Source organism: Epargyreus clarus, unplaced genomic scaffold (assembly GCF_041222505.1).
Source record: "Epargyreus clarus isolate Ecla_fem2 unplaced genomic scaffold, WU_Ecla_fem_2.2 ptg000001l, whole genome shotgun sequence".
Taxonomy (NCBI): domain Eukaryota; kingdom Metazoa; phylum Arthropoda; class Insecta; order Lepidoptera; family Hesperiidae; genus Epargyreus; species Epargyreus clarus.
Window position 1 is genome coordinate 652,382 of NW_027332209.1, and position 11,206 is coordinate 663,587.

Here is an 11,206-nt window from a genome sequence, read left to right on the forward strand (position 1 = left end):
AACGTATGTTTGACTTAATGGGTTTATGGAACATCGATGTAATCTGTTCTGTGTAATATTGATCAGTTGATTATAAAATTCCATGACTTTGGAAGACTGTGTTAACTGTTACTTTACATAAAAGAAAAAGTAGACAAAGGAGCCTTAAGTTTTTCTCTTAATATTATTCCAGAACAAGAAATGAATATGTCAAATATACGATCTTACTTTTATTTTTTTGGCTGATTTTGAATTATTTTATTATTATTGCTATTTTACTACATGTAGTGGATGGTCTCATCACGTAATTTAAGCCATAAAACATTGCGTATATTTTTATAATTTATTGAAAAAAAAAACACAATGCATGACATTGTTCCTTATTTACATTAGAAGGCAAGTACTTAATTACAATAAATTACTAAACTAAGTTATCACACTAGTGACTTATTCAGTCTTGTTTAGTTCGGCCACCGGTTCTTGTTCTTCATTTTTTACTTCTGAGATTGTCTCTGGTTCCGCCTTCGTTGGCGCGCTTATCACACTGGTGTCTACCCCAATGCTGCCGCTGATGTTATTACTGCCTGAAAAAAAAAAATACATTAAACGTAAGCATATTAATAATTAAAATTGATTTATGGATTGCTTTAATTACGGTTTATATTTTTGTTCATATAGTTCGAAGGATAAGAATAAATACATTATTTTACTGCAATTGGTTCAATGTATCCCTGTGATTAGTTTTAATTACATCATCATCAACCCATTACTGTCCCACTGCTGGGCACGGGTCTCCTCTCAGAATGAGAAGGATTAGGCCATAGTCCACCGCGCTGGCCAAGTGCGTATTGGTAGACTTCACATACCTTTAAGATTTTTATCTCTCAGGTATGCAGGTTTCCTCACGATGTTTTCCTTCACCGTTTAAGCAAGTGATAATTAATTTCTATTTTTTTGTTTTGCATGGTCAATGTCTATATCAATCATTCAATTTAAGACCTTAGCACAAGTAAAATGATTTTGTTATTATAACGTTATTATAATATTTAAAAAGCATTTTTCCCATACTTCTTATTAAAGTACATACATACAACATCAATGAAACAAGTTAACACACAACACGACCATGATACGAACATAAACTTAAAGTATATTAATTATAAAGCGTCACGTACTACTAAATTGGATCATTTACTCATACACCTTATCATTATAAAACCGTTAGGTTCACCATTGTAATAGTCTAGTTATACTAGTCCGCATGGGCAGCGATCCAAAGTGAGACTTGGCCTTTGATACGAGAGTTCGCCACTTGTCCCTGATTTGTACAGTCTTAAGCCAGTTATTGGATTTAAGTTCGTGTAAACCTATCTGCCCTGTGGTGTTTGGGGCGGCCGACAGGGCGTCGACCATTTGGTTGCCTCAGGTAAACGCTCTCAACGCCGCATCATTCGTACAAGTAGGTTTTATTCATCGTTAACTTAATTTTTAATGCGCACATAATGTCCAAGTACTAAATATTTTCTATATTGCTATGTATGTTAAACAGAGACATACATATTTGAAACGACACACAAACATAAAGCGTCACAACACAGAGCACCCCGTCCCATGACTATGCTAGGCCAACCCCTTTCTTGGCTATACCTGGACATTGGTGCCTAAAGTGTTTATGGCACTATTGACAGCGGTGGACACGGTCGCAGTAGTACCGTTTATAACTGCGCTAATAGTACCTATGAGACTGTTCACAAAAGTACTCCACGCAGCAACTATGGAAAAATGTGATACATTGTAATCAAATTGATAAACATTAAACACAATACAATACGATACGATACAATACGATAAAATTTATAAACGTAACTCATAATACTTAGTAACTATACCTAGTTCTATATGTTAACTATAAGCATGTAATTGAATGCTAAAAGTAGTTCAGCAGTAGTAAATACATTTTTATCAATGTAAGAAAAATAAAATAAGGCTCGATGCACATTATTATTTATGTATTTGTTAAAGATGCTGATAATTAGATACTTTGCTTTGAGATTACACAAGAATAGACAGAGGTTTGTTATGAAATTTTCTTTTATCATATTGTTCTTCATACACTCAATACATTGATATACCACTAGTAAAAATGTAGATAGATTACTAACAAAACAATCGGCGCTTTTTGGTGTCACTTCGCGCGAGAAATGCACACTACTTTACAAATAATAAATAAACGACACTAATAAATAGTTATGCGGTGCAAGCATTGGTGCAAGTAACACAGCACGTCTACATGAATGCAACAATAACCCGTATTTCATGTGCTAATTTACGAACGTGTATGATCCATCTACGTTTTAATAGTGGTATATAAATAAGTGACTAAAGAAGTTCAATGAGAAAATAGTGAAGTAGTAGAAATAGTGATGGTAAGCATTAAGGTTAATAATAAAATGATTGTTACATACCATTAGCAGTGCCGGACCCGTGACCTTTGCCGTCAGAATTTTCTCCATTAGGCGACTTAGGTGTGTCCCTCGGCGTACTAGGGTTCGATAGACCTTGAATCCTCTGTACTGCATTCGTAATTCCCTTCACAATAGGGTTGTTTTGGACAATTTGCTGAATTGGTCCGACTTGTGCTGGCGGGTTCTGAACAGTTTGTGGTGCACTCGCAGGCTGTGGTTGCGGGGCAGGCGCAGCGGGAACTGAGTTGCTGGCTTGTGCTGGCGCTGGAGTGACCGGAACAGCCTGAACCGGTGTATCTGATGCCGGCTGGTTAACATTAGACGTTTGAGAGGTTTGTTGATTTATTTGTTGAGGTTGCTGTTGGAATATGTTTGACATTATCTGCCCGAAGTAATTTGCAGGATTCAACTGAGAGATGGAGAATGGAGGATTTTGATTTTGATTCTGGTCAGTTTGCTGCTGATTATTTGCTCCCGGATTGAACACGGTTTGCAAGTATTGGAATAAGTTTGGTCTCTGAGTAGAAGCTGCCGGTTGGTCAGATTGCGTGCCAGCAGGTGCAGCGCCTTGCTGCGGTGGTTGTTGATTCTGGTTTTGATTAGGATTTATAAAGTTCTGCACCATGTTACCCATATTCGTAAATGCGGTGCCTACAGTATTTTGGAATGAAGTCATGAAAGATTCAAACAGATTAGGTGGGGGTAGTGTGCTTGAAATTGGGGGAGTCGGTGTAGGCGACGTTCCTGTGGCCGTTGATGCGACATTTACATTATCTGCTTTACCCGAAATTTTATCTGGTAAATCCTTCTCATCTTCCTCCTTTAAAATTGATAGAACGTCAGCCCCTTCATATAGCACATCCATACCAGTGTTGATTTTATCTTGTAATGATCTCAAACTGTTCTTTACTTCTTCAATGTGGGAAACATCTTCTATTACTTTTACACCCTCAGGGTTCAGGTATGAATCAATGGTGTCACTCAGTTTTGTGACTTGTAGATTAACATTTTGTTTTAGAGTTTTAATATTAGTTTGGACTCCTTCTAAATTTTCTTTATTTGCAGCAAATTTTTGAAAAACTTGTGTGATATCCTGGAGTGCATGATTGAATGTATTTTGTGATTCAGCGATAGATTTCTGAACGACTGCCACAGCTCTCTCCTTGTCGATGTAATTAATAGGATTCTGAGAGTCATGCTCCTGTCTCTGTGGAGGCCCTGGATTGTTCAAGTCTATCTCGACTCTTTTGATGTTGGTGCTGTCATCGTTGTCGGGAACATAATCATTAGAATCTTCTTTTAGTGCAATGGTTTTTAAAACGGATTGTTCTTCAATGATCTCAACGGGAACATTAGCCATGGGTATTTCATTTTCAGCTTCCTTGATTATGTTGGGCCGGTCGCTTAATTCTTGTTCACTAACATTGTTGTCTAGTGAGACATTGTCCAATGCTTCGCTCTCGTTTGGTAGTTTCTCAGCTTCCGTCGGCGCGGGGATGGTGGCCGCGCGTGCGCCGAGCACGGCTAGGGCGAATATAAGTAGCGCGTACGACCTCATGGCAGGCTCGCACGTTACTCTGCGCCGGTCGGGTGGGTTTCTTCATTTATACCGTGGCTAACGGTGTTCGTCGCCACACATCCATGTTTACGCCCGCTGCGCTCCACGCTAAATGTTTTTGTCATTATTTGTATATCAACTAGCGATCCACCGCGGCTCCATTCGTCCTCTCACTTTTAATCTGTCTAAACGTTGAACAAAAAATACGCCAGTATGAACTTTCTCAGTATTTACTTGGCTATATTTAAAAGGGAAAATGACTTTATCGATATGTTATTACATACTTATTATGTAATTTAATGCGTGTTTTTCCTGTTAAGTCAACCGATTTAAATAATTTATTTTACTTTATGACGCAATGTAATTCGACGAATTGTCGAAATCCATAATCGAAATCCTTAAAAAATCCTTGGAGGCTGAATAAACACTTGAACATTATATTCGCGAAGTATAGACAAATTAGGTAAATAAATTGCTCATTTAATAACACAAGGTTCTTATTAAGAAAGATTCTTATCATATCTTTTCAATCTAAATTGTACCTAAAGTACCAGGTACTTTCAATTTTAAAAAAGTATTTTGACTTATAGTATTTGGCATAAAAATAATATACCGTAAAATGTAAATGTATGTAATCAGAGCTAACAACAACAGTGGATAGGTATATTTTAACACAGTCGATTTTTAATATTACTAATTAGTAATGTAAAATACACGTGATCCTAGTAGAGTTAATAAAACTGTTAAATAGATAGTTATGATAGTAGTACAATATTCTCATTAAAGTATATGTCTCAGTCTTGTCTTGTCAGTTGATTTATTTGTTCTTGTCTAGATGGCTTGCAACTTCTGTGAGATCTCTAGATGACTTCCAAGGCAACCCATTTTTCCTTTTTTCTTTTTTAGATATTAAGTTCTTTAAATCTTTTATGGTATGATCTCTTATGAATAGTAAATTTTTTGAGTCGAACTCGTACATGGTTTCGTACAACAAATTTATCATTTGGTCTATTTTTAGTCGGTATTTGTTATCATAGCAGGCATAGAAGTGAATGCATTGTGAAAATTTGAACTGTCTACCTATTATGGTGCAATAGATAAAGCGAAAGACGACGAAAAATAGCGGTTTGTTGTATAGCGACCCCCATTTATTTTCAAGACTTTTTTATTCGGTTCCAGAGACAGAGCTCTGTGACAGGCCTTAGGTACGGGAGCCTAAAAAGAAACTATGTGAGATTTTCATTATGGTAGAAAAAGTTACCGCGAGTGCTCATTAAAGGTTCTTTAAGCACACAATTTATTTATCCATGATGAGTTTCCTGCAAACAGGACCAGTGGCCATTATAAGTATGTTGCAAGCATGTAACAAAAACCGCCTGGACCAGTCTCGGTTACGTAGGACGTTGGAACGACTTTTTAGCTTCAGTTTTGTTTCGGTCAACCACTTCCAATCAGTGGTTCGGCGAACTGAAGAACGTTTTTAGGGTTCCGTACCCAAAGGGTAGAAACGGAACCTTATTACTAAGACTTCGCTGTCTGTCCGTCCGTCACAGGGCTATATCTCCGGAACCGTAATAGATAGACACATGAAATTCTTACAGAGGATGCATAACGGTGGCCGATATAACAACAAATACTAAATATATAATAAAGTTGAATATTAAAGGGCAGTCTCCATACAACAAACCGGTATTTTTCGATTTAACTGATAAACCGTAGTAGGAAGACGGTTGAAATTTTTACAATCCGTTTACTACTATAACTGGTATTATAATAAATTGAAATAAAAAACTATAAAACATATTTTAATATAGCTATTTTAATTTTATTATACGTTGTTTACGTATCATTCATCATCATCCTAACGCCATCTATCGTTGTGTCATATAACTAAGTATTGTTGAAAATAATAAAAAATAAAAATAAGTAAAAAATAATGAACATTTGATGGTATGGAAGCCTCCATGTGCGAGCTCGACTCGTACTTGGCGAATTATTAAAGTACCCAATAATATCTGAGCTATATTACACAATACAAGGTACTGCGCGCGACTTCGTCCTTCCTTCAATTTTACTTAGAAACTCAGAATCTGGTATTGAGGTGAAGGCTGCTTTTGTTGCGTTTCTAAGAAATATTTTTTATTCCATATCAGATTTAAAGATTTGAATTATTTTTGAAATCAATGCACTACCACTATATTTTCATTTGTAGTGATGTGTGTATTAGTATATTGACAAACAATATCCTCTAATAATGCAGTATAGAATTTGCGGGCTCAACTATATAGAAAATATGCCCGAGGGTGGATGGTATGCCGCCCACAGCTCGGCAGATGTCCAAGGTATGCAAACAGAGGCTTCTCCTAATTTTCACTCCTTAAACCAGTCCCGAGCTCTCTGCATTGAGCGGTCGCTGCCTTCTTCAGATTTTATCAGTTCATTTGGTCGAAGGATATTTTTTAGTATTGAGGGTCGTGACGCATTTCGGTTGGCCATTATGTGTAAATTAGTTGAAACCTCGTAGTAGCAGACATGGCAATACTGCCGCAGTAGAACTATAGACAAACGAGCTCAGTTTCTAATAGCGTTCATCTCATTTCTCTATTAGCATAGGCATTTACTTTCATTGCGATGTCACGTTGTAGCGTTATTCGGGGTCAGATGTCAGGGTCTATTGTCTACATTCATAACAGAAACCTTAATGGCGCACATCTGTTCGTAGTGGCCGTGTGGAGCATTGTAAGCAGTGTCCAACTACTAGGGATGTGCTTGTGTTCCGGATTTGTAACCATTTTTGAATTTATGTAAGTAAAAAAGGTGATCGAGAGATCTAGTATAATCTACTAACTAACACTTAAAAATAGGCGTATTGAAATAGATTTATTCTCGGAAATTAAGTACCCATATGGCAAGGAAACACAAAAAATAGAGACCACAGAATGTTGCTATTATAATATGTAGGGTTTGGGATTTTGTGTTTACTGTATCGAAAAAAATAAAACAAATTTTTAAATAAGTATAAAAATCTTTAATTTTCTATGACAATTCGACATTTATTTACATATTATACCAAAGCTGTGATTCCCATCCCTAGCACCGCATTCACCTGGTCATTCGCCAACCTGCGCAGAATACCGCTTGCAAAGCAAATAGAACTTTAAACTAACGCTTTACGACGATGTTTAGAATTTGGAACCTCCTAATTGTACTATTTAGCGTGAGGTCTGTAGAAATTGAGTGCGGGTTTCCGTGAATCTGACCCGATGTGTTTAAACTGTCTCGATTCTAGCGCGCATGCAAATTGCATTACGTACTGTGTTTAAAATAGATAGCAACAAAGAGAAAATACCCTTTGGAATTACCGCTACGTGTATTTTTAACTCGGACTTCAGTATGTTTTATACTCCAGCATCCTTTTAAAGGTAAATGGAAACGGACAACAGCCTTTTCCAATAAAAACACCAGACCAGATTTTCTATAATAAAGTTAATTTGATTTCAACATAGTACAAACGGAAACAATGATAAGAGATACCTCTGACTGCTCATGATCTTTCTTCTCCTTTATACTTCTGGTGAACAATATCTAATAAAACGATATTCACAAATCAAGAATTCACCGTTAGTCCTTCGAAACCACAGGATCATAGTGGCTTAGAATAATTTCTCCTTCTCTCGATGTCATAGAAAGTGTAAAATAAACCCAGGAGACTGATAAGCCTTTTGGTGACGTTATTCATCTAAGTAACAACACCTAAACCGGTGACTACGCTAAAGTCTATATTCTAGTTCCTAGATTATTCTTAACAGCGGACATCTAAGGACTGATGGATGGAATTATTAATTGGCTTTGATGTTTTTGACTAATACTAGGAAGCTGATAAGGTGTTAAGTTAGTATCTTGTATCTGAATCAATGGAATATATTTTATTAAGAACGATGATAGTATTATGAATGTTAATAAATCATTGCAAATCCAGGTCAACTGTCTAGAATCTCGAAGAATTCATCATTTTATATATTACATATGTAGAATATATTATGGCCTATGTGCACTGTAGACAATAGTTTAATGGACATGTGCCCAAAAGTAAATTTAATTTTTAAACAATTTCAACTGCAATTGTGCATGTCATCATTAAGGGTTCGTACACAAAACTGCGATGCGACGTCGCATCGCAAAAATCTGCGAGCTCCCTCGACGCATCGCAAGAACTTGCGAATTGATTCGCATCGCACAGTGGTTGTTGTTGTTGCTCACCCTGAGAGACGCTACGCCGCACGATATCGCATCGCAGCAATTCGCATCGCAATTTTCTGCGTTGCGAATTCGCATCGCAGTTTTGTGTTCGAGCCCTAAATTCGGGACATCTTTACCATAAAAAAGGAAAATAATAGCCACGAGCCGAGAAACACTCGCTTAACGCCATACGATATTCTTTAAGCATTAACTCAGTACTAATAATAATAAGTATTTCCAGTTCTGAAGCAAGGGTCTTGGTCCTTCGAACCGGATTCCAAGCTGCAATCTGTTGCTAAGGCGGCACAAAAAAGTGGTTATAAAATAAGCCAGTGTTAATCGAGATGCAAACAGGATTTGATCTCGTGAGAAGAGATCTGGTGTTGCGGATTAGTGGTTTATTTTGTCGTTAGTTCGCCATGAGTTCTGGTTGGCTACTTATATACTTATAAATAATTTCTGTTGCATTTCAGCTTTTTACACTCTACTACACTACCTAAACTATTTTTGTTCCATTTCTGACCACGTGAAAGAGAATTTTAGAAACTTAGTAATTTAAAAAGGGAGCTAAGTATAGTCTGCGCCAAACTGCTAGTCCGCTCTGAAGTTGTTGTGAGCAGGTGTTGTCATACAATTTACTATGGCGACGCGATTCATTACTATATTCAGAGCGGACTAGCAGTTTTACGCGGACTATACCTACTAATACTTTTTAATCTATGAAATTAAGCTGGTAAATGGACATGCATTCTTATGGTAACCAAATAGGATATACATAAATGTATATATACTCTACTTGATTCGAGATCAGCTTTGCATTTATAACATTTAATGTTGTTACTCCTGGGGACTACGTTTCGAAGGTCTCGTATACTTGTGATAGTGATGCCCTTGGAATCGACCACGGAGTCTTCTACCGATACATTTATATATTCATTCATATTTTTAATTTTTAGAGGTGGTAGAACCCTTTGTGGTTCGGCTTCGGCAGCACCATCGCTACACCTATTTCTGCGTTATAACAGCTGTGTTAGGCGGCAGTAGCCACTAAATTACTTACATCCTTAGGTGTGGAACAGATTTACTGGATAAACATACCTACTCTACATAGCCGACTTCACGCTCGCAAAGCCAGTATAGATATTGCAATTAAGAATAAATTCCTTGCTGTGGGCGTTTTGATTTATTTCCGTAATTTGGGACGCAATACGTTATCTAGTTTTGGCATACATTTTATTTAAATTAGCATTTGAAAGTGGACTCGAATTTTTTAAACCAAGAAGTAGATAACAGTATCGGATATTACTTTCTGGGAATTCATGTCATAAGCGAATACAAAAATACATCTAAGCACATCTTATTTAAACGTTTTACCTTCTGGTATTGAAAATAAACGTATTTCTGCCTAATAGGTTACTTCAGTGTTAAGCGCTACTATATTCCGCTTTGTAAGGCTTATTTAAGGCGTTCCAACTTAGTTTTCAGGGGGTACGCATTACGCACGCATCTGTGGCCGACCTTAGGTAGGACAATATCTAATCTTATCTGGGATTGATTACAGATATCCATAGGCGGCAGTAGCTTTTTACCATCAGGTGGACTGCATGCTCGTTCGCTACTTCTCTACTATAAATTGTATGGTTTCGGCCATTGTATATACTGACTTTGTCAAAGTATATAGGTACATAATTAGCAAAAATATCTTAACAGTTGCGTGCGAAAATAACCGTTTAAAATTTTGTCAGTTAATCTAGGCATCGGTGCTCAAATCTACCGTTTTAAGTGTTTAACAAACAGCATAAAAACGTAATCATTTCAACGGTCAGCGATCCTATAAGTCAATGGCAGTTTTTCAAACTCAAATATTTGGTATATTCTACCACAGTATATATATCCTTATACTGTGATTCTACTCAGCCGCATCGTAGGTAGTTAAAATTAATTTCTTTTTACATGCCTATTAAGTTAATTAGTGTAATTTGTAAAGATTTATTTAAATTAATGCGAAAGAGGCTATTTCTGTTTAATGGCTAATATTTGGACTGGTTGGGATTCTTGGATGTTTACCTATTTACCGTTATTTAATTCGAACCCACGACATGTTTAAATAACCTCTTTATGGCTTTTGTCGCCCTAAACTTTATTGATGTTTATTTGATTTCGCTGGAATTTTTCCTTATTGATATTGAATGGAGTGAGTCTAAATAATCGGTTATAGGGTTCCGTGGCCAAATACAGAATCTTTATAATTGCCGTGTCTGTCCGTTCATCCGTTGTATATTCAAATCTTATTTATATGATACGTAAAAATTTGAAGGTTATTGTGTTTTATAAAAAGTTAAACGATGGGTTGGTAAAAAAAAAGAACAAATGAAATTAAAAGAGACACAGTGTCATTTTGTCAATTTTGATGAACTATGGAAATAATATAAGAATAAAAATAAACTTAGGTACCAGTCAATTCAAACACAAGTATATAAAATAACTTATATTTCTTACAAATATTTTAAATGTAAACGCAATGTAAAATGTGTCTCAATTTCGTATAATTATTCTCGGTTCGCTCTTCGCTTGTTACGAGCTCGCTCGGCCAAGTTCAATATCAACGTCCACTTTATGTTCTGTGTGCGGCGTTACGTATAAGGTGGTGGCAGGTTGCTAATGTAACTGACACTTAATTACATCCGGTTTTAGGGTTCCTCGTAGGGATGAGAGGTAAGTTATTTTTTTTTATATAATATAGGAGTAGGAGATGAGCATGCAGTCCACCTGATGGTAAGTGGCTACTGCCGCCCATGGACATCTGTAAGCAACCCCAGATAGGATTAGATATCCCCACCTGAGGTCGGCCATAGGTGCGCCGCTACCCCTGAGGACTAAGCTGGAATGCCTCGGAAAAGTCTGTCTCCCTACCACACCCTTCAAGCATGAACGCAGCAGCGCCTAACACTGCTGTTATTAGGTA

General features: G+C 36.8%; 1 protein-coding gene across 1 annotated transcript; it reads right to left on the bottom strand.

Annotated features, from left to right (window-relative positions):
* Positions 1–308: 308 nt before the first annotated feature.
* On the bottom strand, positions 309–4,030 carry LOC140742741 (uncharacterized). Its single transcript, XM_073073726.1, has 2 exons — positions 2,445–4,030; positions 309–563 (listed from the first exon to the last, which is right to left on the bottom strand). Exons 1-2 carry the CDS (start codon positions 4,000–4,002, stop codon positions 427–429), a joined length of 1,695 nt encoding a protein of 564 aa, XP_072929827.1. The 5' UTR covers positions 4,003–4,030; the 3' UTR covers positions 309–426.
* Positions 4,031–11,206: the final 7,176 nt, after the last annotated feature.